Source organism: Anomaloglossus baeobatrachus, chromosome 6 (genome assembly GCF_048569485.1).
Source record: "Anomaloglossus baeobatrachus isolate aAnoBae1 chromosome 6, aAnoBae1.hap1, whole genome shotgun sequence".
Taxonomy (NCBI): Eukaryota; Metazoa; Chordata; class Amphibia; order Anura; family Aromobatidae; genus Anomaloglossus; species Anomaloglossus baeobatrachus.
The window spans coordinates 345289127-345314152 of NC_134358.1; the positions used below are offsets into that span (position 1 = coordinate 345289127).

Consider the following 25026-nt stretch of genomic DNA (forward strand, 5'->3'; position numbering starts at 1 on the left):
AGCAGGGTAATGTGTGCGGGCGGCGGAGTGTGAGGTGGGTGGAGCCGAGCGGGGCCATGTGTGCTGACGGCGGAGTGCAAGGTGAATGGAGCCGAGCGGGGCCATGTGTGCGGGCGGCGGAGTGCGAGGTGGGTGGAACCGAGCGGGGTAATGTGTGCGGGCGGCGGAGTGCGAGGTGGATGGAGCCGAGCGGGGCCATGTGTGCTGACGGCGGAGTGCGAGGTGGGTGGAGCCGAGCGGGGCCATGTGGCGCTGAGGACGTGAGTGCCGGGGACTGCATGGGTGGGGACAGGTGAGTGTGAGTGTGTGTGTGTGTACATGCCGAGTACAGGAGGGGGCGGAGACGAGCGGGGAAGTGTCGGCTCCCTGCACACATAGCCAGGGTAAATATCGGCTTACTAAGCAAAGCGCTTTGCTGGATACGCGATATTTACCTTGGTTACCAGCTTACCGCAGGCTGCCAGTGATGGCTCCCTGTACACTGTAGCTGTAAAAAGCCACGCTTTTGGTGCTCGAACTGTTCTCGAATATCACTCGAACTGTCGAGCTTTTAGCAAAAAGATCGAGTTCGAGTTCGATATAGAACACCCCCAAAAATCACTCGAACATGAAATTGGCGAACCTCGAACATCGCTCAACTCTAGTTACATCTTATACATGGGTCTGTCACTTCCTCTACATCCAATACCTCCCAGTACTGGATGTAAAGATACCTAACAATTGTGTCACACTCCTTATAGGTGTCCATTGCTTGGTTCATTATTTGATGTTTCTATACTCTATTGTCCTTATTATGGCACTATTTTGGTATTGAATAACCACATTGTATTTATAACCATCTTGCAATCTTGCAAAATCGCCTTGAGACCTGCATTTATTTCCTCTTATATACCTAGCACCTATACAGGTGGTTTATCAGTCTCTGCATTTGACTAATTTACATATCTTGCCTTCTATCCATCTGGTCCTTTCTGGTCTGTACCAGGTCACATTACTGATATTTGCCCGGGTATATGCACTCTCAGGGGACTTATCTTGCAGCCTTGATTTATATATTTTTATATTACCAGGTGGTTCCATGATATTAGGTACTTGACACTGTATAAACACTGGGTTTATTGTGGCTACTCTCATGTATTAATTTGCATATTTATGTAATTACTAGCTGTACTACCCGGCTTCAGCCGGGTTAATAACTGCTGTTAACAAAATAGAATGTATTAACAAAAATGTATTCTGCACACAAAAAACACAAAACAAATAGAAATGTAATTATTAAAAGGCAAAAACTAAGCTAATAGATAATTGAAAAGATGGTAATAATAGCAAGCTTTCGAGACTACTCAGGTCTCTTCATCAGGCACAATGACACAAAATCTGAAGAGTCACATATTTATACACAACAGGACATAAGTTATATGAAACAGAACTATCACTGTGGCAGGGGGGCAAACTGTTGTGGCCATAAGTATTGCTGCAGTTCAGTGTGAAAGTTTTATTGTCCTCTGATTAGGGTCCTGTCTCCCCTATAGACAGGACAACAGCTCAGGACAAGGATGAATTCTCACCGCCAGACAATTAAGGAAAAAAGAATAGATCTACCTGTGGCCAAACATTTTTGTAACCCAGACCACAGCATCATGGACATGAAATTGCTGGTATTGAAAGGGAATTTCAAGTCCCAGAGAGATAGGAGACTATGGGAGTACAAACGTATGATGACCTTTGACACATTCAAAGCAGGAATGAATGTGTCTCATGGATTCATGTCTTTTTACATCAGTTAAGAGATGTGCTCTTCTGACCATCCGAGCGCGTCACAGCCCTGGACCAGATCCTAATCAGAGGACAATAAAACTTTCACACTGAACTGCAGCAATATTTATGGCCACAACAGTTTGCCCCCTGTCACAGTGATAGTTCTGTTTCATATAACTTGTTGTTTTTTTTTTTTACTGCACTATTCTATGTCCTGTTGTGTATAAATATGTGACTCTTCAGATTTTGAGTTATACCATGCCTGATGAAGAGACCTGAGTAGTCTCGAAAGCTTGCTATTATTACCATCTTTTCAGTTAGCCATTAAAAGGTATCAACCACTGAGGACTTCAGTTCTTTTAAACATTTTTTTATTTCTACTGGCTAACACGGTACAAAGATATATTTTACCTGTAAGCTAATAGAAGCATTTCACAACATATATTTCAACACCACAGATATTCCACACAGATTTAACTAAATTGGCCAAGTAATGTGAAGTAATCTTCTACTCCTTATTTGAGAGCCTTTTGATAAACAACATTCTTAGCTCTTCCTTCAGGTGCAAAGACGAACAGATTTTTGGATGTTCCAACTCTTGAACAGGCCACATAAAGTTGACCATCAGAAAAGCATGGAAAATCAATTCCAACTACTTTCAAAGACTGTCCCTGAGCCTTGTTGATGGACGTAGAAAATGCCAGTCGAACAGGAAACTGGAGGCGTTTAAAATCAAAAGGCAAATCAGATGGAATAAGAGGAATTGTTGGAATGAAAACATCTTCTCCTGTGGCACATCCTGTCAAAATGGTTGCCTCAATTACATGTGGAAACAGGTTCTTAATCAAGAATCTTGTTCCAGTACACAGCTTCGGTGGATCCAAATTTCTCAATAGCAGAATAGGTGCTCCAAGTTTTAGAAAGAGGTTGTGAAGAGGAAGTCCTTGTGGCTCCAAGGAATTGAGGAACTTAGTTGGATAAAATAATGCTTGAGCAGGGTCTATCACTGTATCCACTGACTTGTAGGTTTTGCACACACCTGGAAGGAGATTTAGAATTTGAAGATTGATCTTGTTGACGCTGTCATTTTTGGGAGCTAGAATAGCTCTTTCACACAGCAAGCCAGAATTTTTGAAGTGGAATTGAATGTTTGGAAAAACCTTTGCTTTCAACTCCTTAATGGAAGTCCCAATGCAACAAACGTTGCTTGGGAAGAAGATCTCTCCAGTGGTTGAGTTTACTGGTGCTTTGCCATCTCCAATAGTCAACAGCTGGCTCGAAAACAGTCCAGCAGAATCATCGCCTGTCATGTAGACCCTCATGTTTGTGTTCAGTGACATTTTCTTTACTTTTCTCCAAAGGTACGATGCTTTGAGACAGGCATTGAGTTCATCTGCAGGAGTTGATCTTGGAATAACAGGCAGTGCTTTTTTTGCGGTGGTACGCGCCGGTACGGCGTACTGGAAAATCTGAAGAGCGCCTCTGGCTCTGTCCACATGGCTAATTTGTAATCTATATAAATTAGCCATGTGGAGCGAAGGCACAAGCCAGAGGCATCTCCAGGCGGCGCTGTCAGGCTACCTGATGCAGCGGTGTAGAAGTCTGCCGGGTGGGAGCCGCTATTCTCTGAGCGCAGCTGTCACGCTGACAGCTGCTCTCATAGAAAGTGCAGCGCGCGGCCCCCACTGCTCAATTGTCCTAGTATCTGTCAGATGCGAGGACAATTGAAGCGGTGATGCCGACGCTGACTTCCGGGTCAGCGCGACGGCTGTCATGTGATCAGGTCAGCTGATCAGACTGCTGACCCAGAAGCCAGCGCCGCAGTGCAGAGGCGGCAGAGAAATGCTGAGAAGTGCTCCACTGTGGAGAAAAAGACACGGACAGAGGAACATTATGGGGTAAAGCGGGCTTTACACGCTACGAGATCGCTACAGCGATCTCGTTGGGGTCATGGATTTTGTGACGCACATCCGGCCGCTGTAGCAAAAACGTGCAAAATCGCTCATCGGTGACATGAGGGTCCATTCTCAAATATCGTTACTGCAGCAGTAACGAAGTTGTTCCTCTTTCCTGCGGCAGCACACATCACTCCGTGTGACACCGCAAGAATGAGGAAGCTCTCCTTACCTGCCTCCCGGCCACAATGCGGAAGGAAGGAGGTGGGCGGGATGTTCGTCCCGCTCATCTCCGCCCCTCCGCTTCTATTGGGCGGTGGTTCAGTGACGCTGCTGTGACGTCGCTGTGACGCTGAACGAACCCCCCCTTAAAAAGGAGGCGGTTCGCCGGTCACAGCGACGTCGCAGGGAAGGTAAGTCCATGTGACGGGTCCGGGTAATGTTGTGCGACATGAGCAGAGATTTGCCCATCTCGCACAACCGATGGGGGCGGGTATGCACACTGGCGATATCGGTACCGATATCGCAGTGTGTAAAGCAGCCATAAGAGGGGAGTATTTATAAAACGGTATGGGGGAGAGAGGGGGGGAGGGAACTATTTGTGGACACACTATGGGGGGAAAGAGGGTGGGGAGGGAACCATCTGTGCACACACTATGGGGGGACAGAGGATGGGGAGGGGGCAATATGTATATACACAGTATGGATGGGGGAGGGAACTATCTGTGGACAGAATATGGGGAGAGAGAGGATGAGGTTTCATGCATGGGGAGAGAAATGATGAGGGGTGATGTATGGGGAGAGAGGATGAGGTTTAATTCATGGGGAGAGAGGATGAGGGGTGATGTATGGGGAGAGAGGATGAGGTTTCATGCATGGGGAGAGAGGATGAGGGGTGATGTATGGGGAGAGAGAGGATGAGGTTTCATGCATGGGGACAGAGGATGAGGGGTGATGCATGGGGAGAGAGAGCATGAGGTTTCATGCATGGGGACAGAAGATGAGGGGTTATGTATGGGGAGAGAGAGGATGAGGTTTCATGCATGGGGAAAGAAATGATGACGGGTGATGTATGAGGAGAGAGAGGATGAGGTTTCATGCATGGGGACAGAGATGAGGGGTGATGCATAGGGATAGAGAGGATGAGGTTTCATGCATGAGGAGAGAAATGATGAGGGGTGATGCATGGGGAGAGAGAGGATGAGGTTTCATGCATGGGGAGAGAAATGATGAGGGGTGATGTATGGGGAGAGAGAAGATGAGGTTTCATGTATGGGGAGAGAGAGGATGAGGTTTCATGCATGGGGAGAGAGAGGATGAGGTTTCATGCATGGGGAGAGAAATGATGAGGGGTGATGTATGGGGATAGCGAGGATGAGGTTTCATGCATGGGGACAGAGGATGAGGGGTGATACATGGGGAGAGAGAGGATGAGGTTTCATGCATGGGGACAGAGACGATAAGGGGTGATGCATGGGGACAGAGAGGATGAGGTTTCATGCATGGGGACAGAGAGGATGTGGAGCGAACTGGAAAGAAATTTTGAGGACACAGAATAAAGAGTGACATGGTATAAGGAGCAAGTGAGCAGGATGGGGAGTGAGGTGGAAAAATATATGGACACACAGGAGGTAGTGAGGAGACAGGAAGGGATGAGAAGAATGTGAGGGGCACAGAATAAAGACTGGGTAGTGGAGGGGGTGGTATGGAGAGGGGGAAGAATTGGAGGAGAGTGTGAGGCCATAGCAAGGAGGGGGAGTGTGATGAGGGCACAGTATAAAGACGGTGCAGTATAAGGGGACACAGTGTAAAGGACACTGTAAACATTAGGCTCAGTTTAGAAAGAGGGAATATGGAGAGCATGTACCATAAGAGGGACAGTGTGGGTCATATTTTGTGCAGAGAATACTGGGGCCATTATTTATTCTGGGGCACTGCGTAGGGCAGATATTTTTAAGTAGAAGTATTATAATCATTCTGCTATTTTAGGGGCATCATGTCGGGATGTGCTGCAGAAGACCGGAGAAGATGGAAATCTGCAGAGACGAGATGTGAATGTGAAATGTCATCATGGCGTCAGGACAAGATGAAGAATAGAAAGAAATGACTAGAGACAACATCATCTATAAGGTACCTGAATGTAAATGTTTATTTGTGATACTGACTATGTCTTATCATTGGTCCCACTTGCGCATTGCTTCTGATGTGAGCGCAATGGGACCCCCACTGATCAGCTGATTATGGTGCAGGTGTCCGGAAATGCTTATTTCTGGATCTGCTCCATCCTCTGATGGTGTCTGCGGCTGGGTACTGCACATCCACCTCATTGATTTTAATAGGAGACTGCTGCCACTATCAGAAGACGGAGCAGATCCAGAACTGAGCACTTCCTGCCACCACCGGCATCTAGTGTAGGGAATTGGTGGGGTTGCCAGGTGCCGAACAATGACCAGTCAAACATTGGTGACCTATCCTAAGGAAAGGTCATTAATGTTAAAGTAGTGGACAATCTCTTTAAAAAAGTGTTGTGCCGTCTGACAAGTTAAGGGTTACTATGTTTTTATTTATCTTGTTAGGAGCATTAAAGGGGTTGTCCAAATTTGTGATGAGCCTGCAGTCACTCTGTGTGTCACTCTGTGACTGCAGACTTCTGAATTCTCACAGTGCGCACACTGCCCGCTGTCAGGATTCTCTGGTGCCGGCGGTGAGAGTGGGAGGTTATGAAGCTGCAAGTATGCGATTTACATAGATGTGGTCACGTGCTGAACAGACATGCTCAAAGAAAATGAATTGACTGAGGCTGGATCATCAAATCAGAATGTGGCCAGAAGTGTACAAATCTCATACTTGTGCTCACATGATCGTCCACTCTCTCCGCTGGCACCGGCACACCCCGCTACAGCCCCGCTACTCAATGTCGGCCGGCAGCACGCCTGACAGCACCCCCAAACACCCCCCGCTCCTCGCCTCAGAGATACTTACCAACCAATATTTTTTTACAAAAAAAGCACTGATAACAGGTAATGTTTAGCGGAAGTCACCTGCTAAAACAACAACTACTCCTCCCATGATATATTTGTTGCTACGCAGGTCTTGCAGCAGACTGTCCACTGCTTCCAGAGCGCTTTTGTGTGATATGGTGCATTCATCCCAAATGATGGCACTGCATTTTTGAAGCAATTTGGCCAGTCCTGATCCCTTGGCAATATTACACACGGGTCTATCACTATGAGACAGGTTAAGTGGTAGTTTGAATGTCGAATGTGCTGTCCTGCCATCTTTTAAAAGTGTAGCTGCAATTCCAGAAGATGCCACTGCAAGTGCAATCTTATTTTGTTGTCGAAATTTTGTCAGGATTAAGTTGATTAGAAATGTCTTTCCTGTTCCACCTGGAGCATCAAGGAAGACAATCCCACCTTTGTTGGTTTCACTGAAACTTAAAATGTCGTTATAGGCGTCCCTTTGATCTGGTACCAATATTGGCTCGTTCTGAGCCACAAATGCTGTCAGGTCATCAATATTGTAGTTTGTTTCTATGAAAATCTCCCTACACATTTGGATGCCTTCAGGATTTCTTATTGGAGCAGGCAAACCAAGCAACTGTAAGGCTTTTCCTGACATTGCTATGCACTGATCTTCAAGGAGCATTCAAGTTTCATTGAAAATTTCCTAAGTGAAATTGATGAATTGCTGAGGATTTTCCCTTCTAATCTGCATGAGAATGTCCTCACTGAGATCAGTTTTGCACTTTGTCCAAATCTCAAGAGGATTTGAAATGCTACAGGTTGTTAGAATAATAGCAAAGAGGTGTCTTAGTCGCTTTGGGGTTTGTGTGGCTGTTGCTTCACTGAGGGTCATGTCCCAGTATCCATCATTTTCCAGAAGTCCTTTTCTTTGGTAAGATTCCCTGAATGTTTCACACACATATACTTCGACGGTCTTCAGGTCAGAAAATGATGTAGGGTCTTTGATAACATGTAGTATCATGCGCAGGTAGAAGCACTCTGCATTTGACGGATGAACAGTGTAGACCCGACCAAGAGTATCAGTTGCTTTCACCCCTGGATAGCCTTAAATATCAAGCCCCCATTTCCTCCGTTCCAGTGTTTTTCTGGAGGCATTCCAAGTGTAGTACTTTGGTAAATCACAGTAGAGAATTGTTTTTGCAAAAGGGTCTTGTTGACACAGCTCAAAAAATGCCAAGAGGGTGGTTTTAGGTTCTGTTAGGAGCTGCTGCAAGTTTGCTGGGTTAAAGTAAATTCTCTGTCCATTTTCCAAGTCCACACTCATGCGCACAACTGTTGGGTAGCGCTCATGAATGGAGAATCCTAGTATTCTCCAAACAGCTTCATTGCTGCTTTTGTACCTGCACATCTGGAATGCCTCCACTTCATCAAAAATAGGTCCATTTTTCTGGAGATCAAAAACTGCTTGATCACTTCCTTTGTGAACCATATTTGCAGATATACTTGATTGATTTCACAGAGTTGCAAGATTCGACATTTATGTGGGCCTGGAAGATTTTTGAGAGCAAAGGGTTGTAGGCACTACCCACCTGTTGTCAATTTCTATCTCTTGGAGTGATGATCCAACACTCATTTTGAGCTTTGCTGTGAAACCACCAATCCCTGGCTTTCTTCTTCGGTAAACTGAATATCCATCTTGTCCTTTTTGGGTTTCTTGGACCAGGGATCGTGGGTAATGATTTGAACACCTGCCATCAATCATACAGGGAGAACTTTTGTTGAGACTCCCACACGACCATGAATCATGTTTTTTGTGATGGTGTCAAACAGAAATGGGTCAATCTGAGGGTCTGGCAATTCGGCACTGATGATATTGTCAATTTCGGTAGGCTGTATTTTTTGTTTCAGCCAGATCAAGATGTGGGCGTGAGGAAGGCCTTTTTTTTGCCATTCAACTGAATACATCCAGCACTGCGTCTCACCATAAATATATGATTTTGTGATGAGATTAATCAATTTTGAAAGTTTCTGTTTGAAAACCCGAGCAATAAGGTCATGGTGATTCACTGTTTTTTGGCCCGGCAACAGGTGCTCTCCAATTTCCTCCTTTACAAGTAAATGTGATGGAAAGATCTGGATGGCCATACTTTCTCACATAAGTCATTGTATCCTGTGTGTATTCATGCATGTATCGTGGGCTTCCAGTGACAGTTGATTGAAGAATAACCATTTTCCCCAACTCTTTTGGATCAGCATCATTTGCAACAGCATCTCTAAGGTGAATATATTCCTCTGCCCTGAGCTTCTTTTGATTTAGTCGGATATATAAATGACGTTCACTCTCAATCTTTGCATACATGTCAACAATAAATTGGTGGAAGAAGTGTCTGCATTTCAAGATGTGATTTTCCTCTGCAAATCTTGTGTGATGATCCTATATGCATAGAAGTCCATGGCAGACACTTTTTTTCCTGAAGGGTTGCCTGTTGTAGGATCTGTCTGAGGTATTCCAAAGTGATAGCCATCCTGTTCCTGCCAAAAGATAATTGGATATTACAGAGCATCATAGGACCTGTGAGTTTCTGATACTCGTTGCAAACTGTTTTCCTTTTCTGAAGCACAATTTCAATGTTTTCAAAATCATTACCTACAATCAAGATGGCCACCTCATCAAATGTGGGAGCATTGAAACGTCGCTGATGTTCACCTTGTGGTGTTTTGTCAGCTCGAATGACAACCTTGTAATCGTCATTTGGCATGCATTCAAGTGCAGTCTTGAAAAGTTGAACATATGGATTGTTGGAGTGAAGGAACTGCTGCAAAATAGTGAGAATATCAAGGCGAGTGGTAGGAATTAAAGAGCATCTCCGCTGAGCCTCTGCTTCTGTATTTCCCATGAAGAAAAGTTGAAGAAATTGAGTTTCTTCTCCTTGTAATGGAAGCAGTGACCCAATTGAGTGGTAAACCTGTCAAAGGCCCCGTCACACGCAGCGATATCGATAACGATATCGCTAGCGAGCGTACCCGCCCCCGTCGTTTGTGCGTCACGGGCAAATCGCTGCCCGTGGCAAACAAAATCGTTAGGAGCCGTCACACGTACTTACCTGCCTAGCGACATCGCTGTTGCCGGCGAACCACCTCCTTTCTAAGGGGGAGGTTCGTGCGGCATCACATCCGCCCAATAGAAGCGGAGGGGCGGAGATGAGCGGCCGTAACATGCCACCCACCTCCTTCCTTCCGCATTGCCGGCAGCCGCAGGTAAACTGCAGTTCGTCGTTCCCAAGGTGTCACACATAGCGATGTGTGCTGCCTCGGGAACGACGAACAACCTGCGTACTCAACAATCAACGATTTTTTGAAAACGAATGACGTGTCAACGATCAACGATAAGGTGAGTATTTTTGATTGTTAACGGACGTTCGTTGGTATTACACGCAACAACGTCGCTAACGATGCCAGATGTGCGTCACGGAATCCGTGACCCCGGCGATATATTGTTAGATACGTTGCTGCGTGTGACGGGGCCTTTAATGTCGGCATAAATCCTTTTGTAAACATTTCTTTTGTTGCATCAAATGATGTCATTTGGAAGCAGGAGTTGTACTTCCTAATGTTGTCCAAGAAATGCTTTGATATTGTACTGGTACCTGTCATCAGAGACTTTAGGGGATCTGATGGTGACAGGAGAGATGGAAGTTTTATCTTGCCATTTGCACAGCATAAACCTGGCGGTTCATCTTTCCATTTCAGGGCACTGCAGTACATGCAGACCACATCCATTTTTCCTATCTGAACTTTAGGATGATCCTGATAGTTTGTCTGACTCGTAACAAAAGGCAGCATGTTTCAAATCTCCAACCATTTCCTGTGCCCTGGTGGAAGAAATAGCAATTCTCTTAGTGGCAAGTCGGCCTTCCTCTGCTGAGATGACTCATTGGCCCTTGAGGAAGCAGCTCTTCTTCTCTTATCTGCAAGCCTTGCTTCCCTCTCCTCAGAAAGTTCATTGGCTCTTGAGGAAGCAGTTCTTTTTCTCTTGTCTGCAAGCCTCGCTTCTCTCTCCTCAGAAAGTTCATTGGCCCTTGAGGAAGCAGCTCTTGTTTTCATGTCTGCAAGCCTCGCATCCCTCTCCTCAGAAAGTTCATTGGCCCTTGAGGAAGCAGCTCTTGTCTTCATGTTTGCAAGCCTCGCATCACTCTCCTCAGAAAGTTCATTGGCTCTTGAGGAAGCAGCTCTTGTTTTTATGTCTGCAAGCCTCGCTTCCCTCTCCTCAGAAAGTTCATTGGCCCTTGAGGAAGCAGCTCTTGTTTTCATGTCTGCAAGCCTCGCATCCCTCTCCTCAGAAAGTTAATTGGCTCTTGAGGAAGCAGCTGCTGTTCTCATGTGTGTCAGCCTTGTTTCTCGGTCTTCACATTTTCATTGGCCCATAATGCAGCTTTGCTTTTTGCTTCAGCTGACATTCGTGCCAAGGGATTCCTTTTCTTATGAGGCATTATTGTGGTAAAAATAGTCTGTAGCTGACAGTTTCTATATCCTCTCGCATAGAGGTAATGTGACTGAAATCAGCCTTTCCACCAACACACCCTAACTGACATCCTATTACCTCACACAAGCTTTTTTATACTGAGAATGTCCTTTGTTGTCTATATTAACCAATCAGAGCTCAGATTAATTAACTGTAGCAAAATAGAAGCTGAGCTGTGATTGGTTGCTATTGGCAGCCTGATAAATCCCCAGGCAACAGAAAGCCCTCCCCCCTGACAGTATATATTAGCTCACACATACACATAATAGACAGGTCATGTGACTGACAGCTGCCGTATTTCCTATATGGTACATTTGTTGTTTTTGTAGTCTGGCTGCTTATTAATCAGATCTTTATTTTGGAAGGATAATACCAGACTTGTGTGTGTTTTAGGGCGATTATGTGTTGAGGTTGGTGTATGTGTGCTGAAATGTGTGCGGAGGGTGGTATATGTGTTCAAGTATGTGGTAGTGTGTGTGACACATTTTGTGTGTGTGTTCATATCCCCGAGTGTGGTGAGTAACCCATGTCGGGCCCCACCTTGAAACTGTACGGTACATACTCTTTCGCGCCATCGCTCTTATTCTTTAAGTCCCCCTTGTTCACATCTGGCAGCTGTCAATTTGCCTCCAACACTTTTCGTTTCACTTTTTCCCCAATATGTACATAGGGGCAAAATTGATTGGTAAATTGGAACGCGCGGGGTTAAAATTTCACCTCACATCATAGCCTATGACGCTCTCGGGGTCCAGATGTGTGTGCGCAAAATTTTGTGGCTGTAGTTGCGACGGTGCAGATGCCAATCCCGGAGATACACACACACACACATTCAGCCTTATATATTAGATTTGGGATAGGCTCCGCTCTGTGTGCGTTGTCCTCTATGTCTTTTTAATTGTTTTTAATATGTTTTGTCCTGTACTCAATAAAGGTGTTTTTTGATATTGAAATTTAGAATAGGTGTGCCCCTGACTTAATGTGCAGTGTCTTTTTCCTTTTTTGGTTTGCAACCAATCACAGATGCCAGGACTGCCAATAATAAGCCTCCCAGAAGTAGAGTGAGTCGCCAGGAAGCAGTTACAGCCGCGCTGGAGACACGGTAAGTATAGCTTGCTTATTTGCTTTCTTATTTTCTTTATTTTTTATTTCCTGAGTTGCCGGATCATTACCCGGAGTTCCCTGAAAACACTGGTGCTGGGTCCGGCACTTGGGTATGTTTGAAACCTCGTGGATCCAGACTTTTACAGTCATCCCTGCTCACAATTCTTATTACCATTGGCTGTCACCGTTCTCTATGATCACTTCAGGATGGCTATTGGAAGCTAAACATGCTCAGCAAAACAGAATGACCATGTTTGACTTCTCTTACAACAAGTTGGCAGTGGACCCTGGCAAGGTAAGTAGTCACTGAAATGTTAGTAACCTCTTCACCACATATTTATACAGTTTATCTATATCGTAATTGTCCAATTTTCTCTAAAACTCACTCTATTTTTTTTTTGTTTTTCCAATGTACTATTCTGTACACAGTAGTAGTTTGTTTTTCTTTCCTTTTAGCTTTGTCATCTCCAGCTGAATACCACAGGAACCATACGGATGTAAACAGTCTTAATGGTGGGAACAATTCTACTTGTCCTACAAATCCAACGGGGATTAGTATCTGTAGCAGAATGAGACCTTCTCGAATACCCCAGCCAGTCAGACATTTTTCTCCACTTCTGGTTTCTACTTCTGCCATGTCAGAGACACACAAATCATCAGGTATATCTGTTTGTTTTGCTTTTGTTCTAACTGATGTATATTTTTGGTGGTTACAAGCGAATTTAATAAATTAAGTACATCTGAGCGTATATGTTTGCCGCAGTGGCAGTTACTGCACAGCAAAATTACATACACAATTTGCCATGCAGTTATTGTGATTTGGATTTTTCAGTTGAGACATGTTATAATGTGTGTTTCACCTGACAAAGTTGAGCAGACAGTAACTACGTACAAATCAATAGCAATTTGCAGTAATATGTTTTTAGATTGTGCTGCACCGTGCCATAGTAGAAATTGAATTGTGGTTTAGCAAATGTGAGTTGATTTAAAACCAAGAAGGTGGTTGCCCTAAAATGTCTAAGCCAATTATCAGTGCTAAAACATCTCTCAACGCAAATATTTCATCTAATTTTCCATTGTCTTTTGGCAAGGAAGCTTCTTTACCCAGGAGCCCTCTTCATAAAGTCTCTTTTTGGAGTACAGTACAAGTAAATCCTGCTAGCATTCCAGGTTCTGGTGCTTATCTCAGGAACATTGATTTCGTGCAATGCGTCCAAGACATCAAAAACAAATCAAGGACTCACATCGCTTCAGCACCTGCTCCTCCAAGAGCGAGCAGAAAATTTACACTACTCAGACTAATGGGGTAAGAGCTGAGCTCCATCCCTTTTTTAAGCTCTATAAAAATCTATGCTACTGGATTACACTATACTAACCTCTGGCTCTGCAGTGCTTTTCTTTTAAATAATCTGATCTTTTATCTTCCTATTATCTTATTATTTTTTTCCTTCACCAACGTGTGATCATTCTCTTGTTGCCTGCTAATACCAGTTTAGATGATTTTTTTTTTTACCTCTTTTCCTTCTTCAATCTGATAGCAAATAGTGTTGAGCGGACCCGAACTGTAAAAATCCGGATCCGCGCAGTTTCAGCGTCCGGCTGCACAATCCGGATTCGGGATTTTTTTTTTTATTTTTCTCTCTCTCTCTCTTTTTCCCAGATTCCGCTCCCCATTGACTTATATAGGGCCGGATTCCCAATCGGATCCGGACTTCTTTATCAGCCCGCCGCGGATCCGCCGGACCCGGATTGTTACCAGTCCGCTCAACTCTAATAGAAAACAAACCATTTTTGTTATTGAATTGTACATACTTAAACATTTTTGTAGTAGCTTATTGATAAATATTGTCACTTAGAATAATTGTACTACATGTCCCAAAGTGCAAATTCATATACGAGTGCAAGTGTTAAAATAGAATTGCATCTGTGCTGTCGCCAATTTATTAAATTTGTTTGCCATTATTTAATTAAAGTTATGTCATACTAGAAATATTTTATATCTTAAAGGAAATCTGCAACATGTTTTTGTTAACCCATCCGAGAGTAGCATGATTTAGAACCAGAGGCTCTGATTCCAGCAGTGTATCACTTTTTGAATTCTGCGTACACTATGCATTGGCAGAATGCTGCCAATCAGTGGCGAGGACAGAGTTATACAGAGCTTAGAAATATGGAGGACTAGATGACAGCAAGTTTACTAGTCATCTAGCGAAATAGTATATCACAATTGCGAGTCCACCTCTCACATTTTTGTAAATATTTTCATATGTTTTCATGGGACAACTCTAAATATTTGACACTTTGATAAAATGTAAAGTAGTCAGTGTCTAGGTTGTATGACAGTGTAAATATGGTGTGCCCTCAAAATAACGCAACACACAGCCATTAATTTGAAAACCGCTGACAGCACAAGTGAGTGTACCCCATAAGTGAAAATGGCTGAATTGTGCCCAAAGTGTCAATATATTGTGGTGCCACCATTATTTCCAAGTACTGTCTTAACTCTCTTGGGCATGCAGTTCACCAAAACGTCAGGGGAGCCGCTGTAATTCTCTTCCACTCTTCCATGATGACATCACAGAGCTGGTGGATGTTAGAGACCTTGCGCTCCTCCACCTTCTGTTTGAGGATGCCCCACAGATACTCAAAAGGGTTTAGTTCTGGTGACTTGCTTGGAAAGTCCAGCACCTTTACCCTCAGATTCTTTGGCAAAGCAGTGATCGTCTTGGAGGTGTGTTTAGTATCGTTATTATGCTAGAATGCTGCCCTGTTTCAGAAGAGAGGTGATCATGCTCCACTTCAGTATGTCACAGTACATGTTGGCAGTTCCCTTAATGAACTGAAGCTCCCCACAGCCAGCAGCACTCCTGCAGCTTCAAACCATGACACTGTATGCAAGACACTCTTGTCTTCAGGGCCACCACTAGGAATTTCAGGGCCCCATACTGGCAAAATTTTGGGGCCGCCTTGAGACTCCCACCAGGCTCCACCCTAGCACCGCCTCCATCCCGCAAACCTTCAACAGCCTCACCACAACACTTGGAAAAATGTGTGTGTGGGTGTATATATATACATATATACATGTGAGCCCTCGCGGGCAGGGTCCTCTCTCCTCCTGTACCTGTCTGTTTTGTACTGTTAATGATTGTTGTACGTATACCCTCTTTCACTTTTAAAGCGCCATGGAATGAATGGCGCTATAATAATAAATAATAATAATAATAATACACACAGTTAAAATTGTTAGCAGCCTTGAACCTGTTCCAGAAAATGAAGTATTTCCTTCAGAAAATTAATAATACACCCCCACACTGCCCCTCTCCATAATACACCATCTACACTGCTGTAACTATAATTTTCGAGGTCCGTACCGAACACATAGTGTTCGTGCACACGATCTCGAACACGAGCTTTCCTGGGAAACTCATGTTATAGTTCGAGTCCAGTTCTACTCCAGGAGCTGTAAAAAAAAGCACATTATTAAAAAACATTATGGTTATACTTACAGTTACACAATCACAATATGTCCTGCAGACTCTGTCTCCCGGCCGCCTCTGTGTTGTGAATGTCGTGTGTGTGGGTGCTGTTTTGGAGCTCCATCTGGTGGCAAAGAATGGTAGTGAAGCTGAGCCTGTGACTCAAACAGGTGTCGGCGTTAATTGGGAATTAAGGAAGTCCTATTGCAGACAAGCCTAGTGTATATAGGAGAGCACTTTTTTCCTTGCTGGTGCTGGTGCTAGTTGAATTTTCCACAGTCTCTGAACCTGGCTTGGAGTTTTGTCCTTCCATGTTTTCCTGTGCAAGACCTCTGCAGATAAGTTTGCAAGCTTTGGCTTTGCTTCCTGTTTTACATCTTAGGGTGTTTGTTTTTCTTTTTGTTTTGTTTGGAATCTGTTTTCTTACAGGTGAAGATTTGCTTTTCTAGTTTGGTGAGCATGGGGGGTTCCCCCTTTGCTAGCTCTGCTGCAAGAAAAGGGAGATTTTCCCTGTCAAACTTGATTATTTGCACTTCTGTATTTTTGTCTTCTTTTTGGTATTTTGTTCTCCCATTATTTACAAGAGTACCTGATATATTGGGGGGTGAGGTCGTTCAACCTCCAGGACCATTTTTACTATCAGGAGATTGATATTTTTCTGCAGGGTGTTGTACTGACCGCAATCAGTTTCCTTTTCTTTACTTTGTATCTAGGTAGTTGGGCCTTGCCTTTGCTAAATCTATTTTTCCTATCTGTGTATCATGTTTTCCTACATCACCGTAATCTTTATATGTCAGGAGTGGCTATTCCTTTGGGGACTTTTTTGAGGCAAGTAAGATTTCCTCATTTCTATCTGTGAGGTGTAGCTAGTTTCTCCGGCTGTGACGTAGCATCTAGGTGTATAGTAACGCTCCACGGCTACTGCTAGTGTGCTCTGGGTGTTAGGGGATTACAGTCAGCTCAGGTTCCAACTGCTCTTGTTTTTCTTGGTGTTTCTCTACTAATGGGATTTTTTTGTAATCTTCAACGGTTACTGGATCACAACCGTATCACCAGCCCACAAAACAAGGTACTCAAAAGAAGGGAAAATATTTTTTATCTCTATATATTTTTCCTTTTATTTTTTAGGTTCCGTGGAAGATTTTCTGTTGACATGGATACTAAACAGTTGGTTGAGCGTGTTGAGAATCTCTTCTTTGAGGTTCAGGCAATATCAGCTTATCTTAGACAGACTCCTGTTTTAGAACCTAAAATTCCTGTTCCTGAATTGTTCTCGGGGGATAGGTCTAAATTCATGAACTTTAAAAATAATTGTAAATTGTTTTTGGCCTTAAAACCTAAGTCCTCAGGGAGCCCCGTGCAGCAGGTTAAAATTGTCATCTCTTTGTTGCGCGGTGACCCTCAGGACTGGGCCTTTTCATTGGCTCCTGATGATCCGATTCTTGCTACTGTGGATTCCTTTTTTCAGGCCCTGGAATTGTTGTATGATGAACACAATGTTATTGATCAAGCAGAGAAGGCCTTGCTGGCTTTGATCCAAGGTCAGGATTCCACTGAAATTTTTCGTCAGAAATTCAGAAAGTGGGCGGTCCTTACCAAATAGAATGATGATGTACTTGCGGTACTTTTTTGGAAGGGTCTTGCGGATGCAGTGAAGGATGTTATGGTGGGATTTCCTATCCCTTCTAGTCTCGATGCCTCTATGACTTTATCCATTCAGATTGATAGACGTTTACGCGAGCGCAAAACGATGCGTGCTGATGTATTGCTTGCGGAACAGTCTTCAGAGCCTATGCAGTGTGATAGGGTCCTCTCTAATGCTGAGCGGCAGGGTTTTAGATGAAAAAATAAATTGTGTTTCTATTGTGGTGACACAAAAATAGCTGTTCGGTCTGCTGGAGCACTAATAAAGATATCTGCTAAAGGATTCTTTTAGAGACAAATCTTTAATAATGGTCTCTTATAAACACTCTTCAACAACACTCTGTTGTCTTCCTCAGGTATATAAGAAGCCCTATGAACATATATAAATAAAAAATTCAACATACCAGGCTTCTGGGTATGCCGTTAATTAGGCAATTAACCTAATAGAAGCTTGGACTTATTTAGATCCAGATATAAAGATATTGACTAAAAAAGTATTCACTTTAAATCTATTTAGCGATATAAATTGATTACTCCAAATAAAAATGCATATATACTGTATATAATAATAATAATAATCTTTATTTCTATAGCGCCAACATATTCCGCAGCGCTTTGCAATTCAGAAGGATCATATAGAAACAAGTAACATTTATAGAAAATACAATATTTAGAGGGAAAAAAGACAACCCTGCCCGTGAGAGCTTACAATCTACAATGAGATATGGGGGGGGCAAGGTACAAATGCTTATTTATAATGACAATCCAGCCATCTCAAGGAAATGGGGGATAGATAATGGCTTCCTGGACCAATTGGCAAGAACCTTGAGATGCATTTGGGTGCCATGGAGTTCGACGTGGGGTTATGTTGTGAGAAGTTGTAGAGGGACTATGTGAATTGAATTTGATTAGGGAGTGTGATAGGCTACCCTAAAAAGATGCATTTTTAAGGTGCCTCTGAAGCTGAGTAAGTTGTGATTCGTCCTAACTTCTTGGGGTAGAGCATTCCAGAGGATTGGTGCAGCTCGGAAGAAGTCTTGGATCCGGGAGTGGGAGGTTCAAATTAGTGTGGATGTTAGTCGAAAGTCATTTGCAGAGCGTAGAGAATGGGTGGGGTGATAGACAGAGAGGATGGTGGAGATGTAGGGGGGTGCCTCACTGTGGAGAGCTTTATGGGTGAGAGCAAGCAGTTTGAATTGGATCCTGTGATATATGGGCAGCCAGTGCAATGACTGGCACAGAGCAGAGGCATCTGAGTAGCGGTTATCCAGACAGGTGACCCTGACTGCTGCATTAAGGATGGATTGTAGAGGAGAGAATCTAGTTAGGGGGAGGCCAATTAATGGAGAGTTACAGTAGTCAAGGCGAGAGTGAATCAGGGCCACAGTGAGAGTTTTTGTTGTTTCCATTGTGTATATATATATAATTATGTAAAAAAAAACCCTCACATAAACATATATAGTTACATAGTTACTTAGGTTGAAAAAAGACCTAGGTCCATCTAGTTCAACATTCCTCAACCAGTTCTACATTTGGTCACTAAGTCATTTATAACCAACAATGTTGTGTGTACTGAGAAAATCATCCAGCCCTTTTTTAAAAGCTGTTATAGTATCTGCCATTACTACCTTTTATGGTAGGGCATTCCACAGTCTGACTGCTCTAACTGTAAAGAACCCTTTCCTATTTAGCTGCCAAAATCGCTTTTCTTCCACTCGCAGTGTATGCCCCCTGGTCCTTAGTATTGTCTTTGGAAGAAATCCTTTATATTGACCACACATGTATTTATACAAATAAACGAGATCTCCTCTGAGACTTCTTTTTTCTAAGCTAAACATATCTAACTTTTTCAACCTGTCATCATATGGGAGGCCTTCCATTCCTTGTAGTAGTCTAGTTGCCCGCCTTTGAACTGACTCTAACTTCTGAATGTCCTTTTTAAGATGTGGAGCCCAAAACTGGATCCCATATTCCAGATGTGGCCTTAAAAGTGATTTATAGACGGGTAACAATACGTTGGGATCACGGGATCTAATCTCTCTTTTTATACACCCTAAAATCTTGTTTGCTATAGCAGCTGCTGCTTGACATTGAGTACTGTTGCTCAGCTTATTTGTAATAAGAATACCCAAGTCCTTCTCCTATTCTGTATTCCCGAGTTTACTTCCATTTAATGTATACGTAGTGATAGGATTTCTCTGTCCTAGGTGCATTACTTTACATTTATCAACATTAAATTTCATTTGCCAAGTATTTGCCCATTCTGACATCTTATCCAGATCTTTTTGTAATATTGTACTATCAAGGTCAGTTTTTAATATCCTACATAGTTTGGTGTCATCAGCAAAGACTGACACTTTACTATCAATCTCATCCACAAGGTCATTAATAAAGAGATTAAAAACAATCGGTCCTAGCACAGATCCCTGCGGCACCCCACTGCTGACTATAGCCCATTTAGAGAATGTACCATTTATGACTACTCTTTGTTTCCTATCTTTTAGCCAATTCCTTACCCAGTTGCATATAGTTTCCCCTAGTCCTTGCTTCTGGAGCTTTAGTATAAAGCCTGCTTTACACGTTGCAATTTCGCATACGATTTTGTATGCGATTTGCAACGCCCCCATCGTATGTGTGGCACGTTCAATTTGTTGAACGAGCCGCACATACGAGTAACCCCCCATCACACGTACTTACCTGTCCATACGACCTCGATGTGGGAGGCGAACGTCCACTTCCTGGAGTGGGAGGGACGTTCGGCGTCAGATCGACGTCACGCGGCAGCTGGCCAATAGAAGTGGAGGGGCGGAGCTAAGCGGGACGTAAACATCCCGCCTACCTCATTCCTTCCGCATTGTGGGCCGGGAGCTGCAGGACGCTGGTAAGATCTGTTCATCGTTCCCGGGGTGTCACACACTGCAATGTGTGCTACCCCAGGTACGATGAACAATCTGACGTGCAATTCTAGAGACAGGTATGATGTGTATGCGATGAACGTTTTAACGTTCAATCGCAATCGCACGTACCTGTCACACACTGCAATGTAACTTACAATGCCGGATGTGCGTCACTTACGACGTGACCCCGCCGACACATTGTAAGATATATTGCAGCGTGTAAAGCAGGCTTTAGGCTATTATGTGGTACAGTATCAAATGCCTTTGCAAAGTCCAAATAAATCACATCAGCTGCATTGCCAATATCCAGGTTTGCACTTACCCCCTCATAGAACCCCAACAGGTTGGTTAGACATGACTTATCTTTCATGAATCCATGCTGTTTGTCAGTTATTATATTATTTTCTGCAATATATTTTTGCATGTCATCCCTTAAAATTTCCTCAAAAACTTTGCATACTACTGATGTCAGGCTTACTGGACAGTAGTTGCCTGGATCTACCCTCTTACCTTTCTTAAATATCGGTACCACATCAGCAATCCTCCAGTGCTGAGGCACCAACCCTGTTACAAGCGAGTCTAAAAAGATGAGATACAGCGGTCTGTTTATTACGGAGCTCAATTCCTTCAGTATTCATGGATGAATGCCATCTGGCCCTGGGGATTTGTCATTGTTTAATTTACTTAGACGTGGGCGTACTTTTTCTTGTGTTAAATTAATTATATCAGGTGGTAAACTTTGATTTTTCACTTGTTGAATGATCCCTGGTACAGTCAGTTCCTTGGTGAACACAGATGAGAAATGCCTATTTAATATCTCAGTCTTTTGTTTGTTCTCTATAACTAACTTGTTATTATATTTTAAGGGGCCGATACTATCCTTTGTTTTCCCTTTGGCATTAATGTATTTATAAAAGATTTTGGGATTTATTTTAACATCATTGGCGATTTTTGTTTCAGTAGCTAATTTTGCTTGCTTGATTTCTTTTTTACATTTCCTATTGATATCTTTATACTTCTGAAATGCTATTTCTGTATTCTCAACCTTTAAGATTTTAACCCCTTAAGGACAAAGCCAGTTTTGTACTTAATGCCCAGGCCATTTTTTGTAATTTTGACCAGTGTCACTTTATAAGGTTATAACTCTGGAACGCTTCAATGGATCCTGGTGATTCTGAGATTGTTTTTTCATGACATATTGGACTTCATGTTAGAGGTAAATTTAGGATGATATATTTTTATTTTATTTGTGAAAAAAATCTGAAATTTGAGAAAAAAATTTAAAATTTTGCAATTTTCAAACTTTTGATTTTTATGCCCATAAACCAGAGAGTTATGTCACACAAAATAGTTAACAAATAACATTTCCCCCATGTCTACTTTAGATCAGCGCAATTTTTGAAACAACATTTTTTGGGGTTAGGAAGTTAGAAGGGTTCAAAGTTAATCAGCAATTTCCCATTTTTTCAACAAAATTTACAAAACCATTTTTTTAAGGGACCACATCCCATTTGAAGTGAATTTGAGAGGCCTGGGTGAAAGAAAATATCCAAAAGTGACACCATTCTAAAAACAGCACCCCTCAAGGTACTCAAAACCACATCCAAGAAGTTTATTAACCCTTCAGGTGCTTCACAGGAACTAAAGTAATGTGGAATGAAAAAAAATAAAAATCAACATTTTACCTAAACATGTTACTTTAGCACTAATTTTCTTACTTTTTCAAGAGGTAACACCAAAAATTGGACCTCATACTTTGTTACCCACTTTCTTATGAGCGCGCGGATACCCCACATGTGGTCAGAAACCTTTGTTTGGGTAAATGGGAGGGCTTGGAACGAAAGGAGCAATATTTGAATTTTGGAAAGCAAAGTTGGCTGAAACAGATTGCGGGCACTATGTTGCATTTACAGATCCCCTAAGGTACCTAAACAGCAGGAACCCCCCTCAAGTGACCCCATTTTGGAAACTAGACCCCTTAAGGCTTCTATTGAGGGGTATAGTGAGCATTTTGGACCCACAGGTACTTCACAGATTTTGTTAGCGTTACGTTGTCATATTGAAAATTGTCATTTTTTTCTCAAAAATGTTGCTTTAGCATAAATTTTCTCACTTTTTCAAGAGGTAAATCCAAAAATGTTACCCAAATGTTTGTTACCCACTTTTTAATGAGCGCAGTGATACCTCACATGTGGTCTGAAACCTTCGTTTGGACAAATGGGAGGGCTTGGAACGAAAGGAGCAATATTTGAATTTTAGAAAGGAAATTTGGCTGAAAAAGATTGCGGGCACCATGTCGCATTTGGAGGACCCCTAAGGTACGTAAACAGCAAAAAACCACCACAAGTGACCCCATATTGGAAACTAGGCCCCTCAAGGAATTTATCTAGATGTTTGGTGAGTACCCTGAACCCCCAGGTGCTTCACAGAAGTTTATAACATTGAGCCAAGAAAATAAAAAAATAAAATTTTACTACAAAATTGTTACTTCAACCAGGTAGCTTTTTTTCACAAGGGTAACAGGAAAAAATCACCATGAAATTTATTGTGCAATTTCTCCTGAGTTTGGTGATATCTTATATGTGGTGGAAATCAACTGTTTGGGCACACGACAGGGCTCGGAAGGGAAGGAGTGCAATTTGACTGCAAAATTGGCTGGAATCAATAGCGGACGCCATGTTGCATTAGGAGAGCCCCTGAGGTGCCTAAACAGTGGAGGTCTCCAACAAGTGACCCCATTCTGGAAAATAGACCCCTCAAGGAATTTATCTAGATGTTTGGTGAGTACCCTGAACCCCCAGGTGCTTCACAGAAGTTTATAATGTTGAGCTGTGAAAATAAAAAAAATACATTTTTACCACAAAATTGTTACTTCAACCAGATAGCTTTTTTTTAACAAGAGTAAAAGGAAAAAAATCAGCATAAAATTTATTGTGCAATTTCTCCTGAGTATGCTGATACCTTATGTGTGGTGGAAATCAACTGTTTGGGTGCACAGCAGGGCTCGGAAGGGAAAAAGTGCCATTTGACTGAACATTTGGCTGGAATAATTAGCGGACGCTATGTCGCATTTGGAAAGCCCCTAAGGTGCCTAAACAGTGGAGGTCCCCCACAAGTGACGCCATTCTGGAAACAAGACACCTCAAGGCTTTTATCTAGGTATATATTGAGTATTTTGAATCCACGAATACTTTACAGAATTTGATAAGCTTAGGTTGCCATATTCAAAATTTTCATTTTTTTCACAAAAATGTTTCTTTAGCATCACATTTCTCACTTTTTCAAGAGGCAACAACAAAACATGGACCCCACAGGTTGTTATCCAATTTCTTGTGAGCGCAGTGTTACCCCATATGTGGCCAAAAACCTCTGTTTGGATAAATGGGAGGGCTTGGAATGGAAGGAGCACCATTTGAATTTTTTAAAAGTTGAAATAAATTGCGCGCACCATGTCACATTAGCAGGGCCTCTTGGGTACCTATACATCAGAAACCCCCCACAAGTCACCCCATTTTGGAAACTGGACCCCTCAAGGATTTTATTCAGGAGTATAGTAAGCATTTTGAATCCACAGGTACTTCACCAAAATGTTGCTGTAGCAACAATATTCTCACTGTTAGGCTATGTGGTCATGATCCAGCGACACGGCATCTAGTACACAGTGTCAGCCTTCCTGCAGAGATGTGAGTGTTGTCCACGGGAGAACGCAGCTGCTCATGCCCAGAATTTGGGTTCAGGCTACTGTGGACTTTAGTTCTATTCTACCTGCAGAGAACAGTCATCTCCGCAGCATAAATTGACATGCTGAGGCTCGGGAAGCTGCGCCACAGGTCGGTTTATGCTGCGGAGAAAAGAAGCACAGTGGGCATGAGATTTCTAAAAATCCTTCCACTGTGCTTCTACTGCACAACGCAGCGCTATGGATGCAGGGAAAACACTGCGCCTAAAACGCAGCAAACCCTGATTGTGGGCACATAGCCTAAAATGCTACAATGGATGAATGGATAGATGTCAAACATATATAACGTCCCAGCCCCTGCATATTCTAAGCTGGTGCCCTTTAGTGCCTTTCATGTGGCACTAAAAGATACCTAGCCTTGTATTTAGCCCAAAAAGAAAAAAAATTATTAAAATAAATGACATGGGGTCCTCCCTATTTTTGATAGCCAGCTAGGGTAAAGCAGACAGCTGTAGCCTGCAAACCACAGCTGACAGCTTCATCTTGTCTGGTGATCAATTTGGAGGGCTCCCCAAGCTGTTTTTTTTTTTAAATTATTTATAAATAAATAATTAAAAAACAAAACAAACGTGGGATCCCCCCAAATTAGATCACCAGCCAAGGTGAAGCTGACAGCTGGGGTCTGGTATTCTCAGGGTGGTAAGAGCCATGGTTATTGGACTCTTCCCAGCCTAAAAATAGCAGGCCGCAGCCGTCCCAGAAGTGGCGCATCCATTAGACGTGCCAATACTGGTGCTTCGTCCCAACTCCCCAACTCATCCCGTTGCCCTGGTGCGGTGGCAAACGGGGTAATAAATGGGGTTGATACCAGATGTGTAATGTCACCTGGCATCAAGCCCAGCAATTAGTGATGTCACGGCGTCTATCTGATACCAGACATAACTAATTGACAGTAATAAAAAAAAATTGACAACAAAAAAAAAATTTATTTGAAAAACATTTCACCAATTTATTGAAAAGAAAAACAAATCAGCTCCCCTGTAGTCTATTTTGGATGTCCCACGGCGATTCTGGACCTTCTAGAATAT

General features: G+C 42.9%; 1 protein-coding gene across 1 annotated transcript in view; it reads left to right on the plus strand.

Annotated features, from left to right (window-relative positions):
- Positions 1-25026, plus strand: part of TRIO (trio Rho guanine nucleotide exchange factor) — a 3493742-nt gene that overhangs the window by 3140636 nt on the left and 328080 nt on the right. The window contains exon 53 of the mRNA XM_075314973.1: positions 12699-12902. Within this exon, the coding sequence (XP_075171088.1) occupies positions 12699-12902 (204 nt within the window). The remainder of the gene's footprint in view (positions 1-12698; positions 12903-25026) is intronic.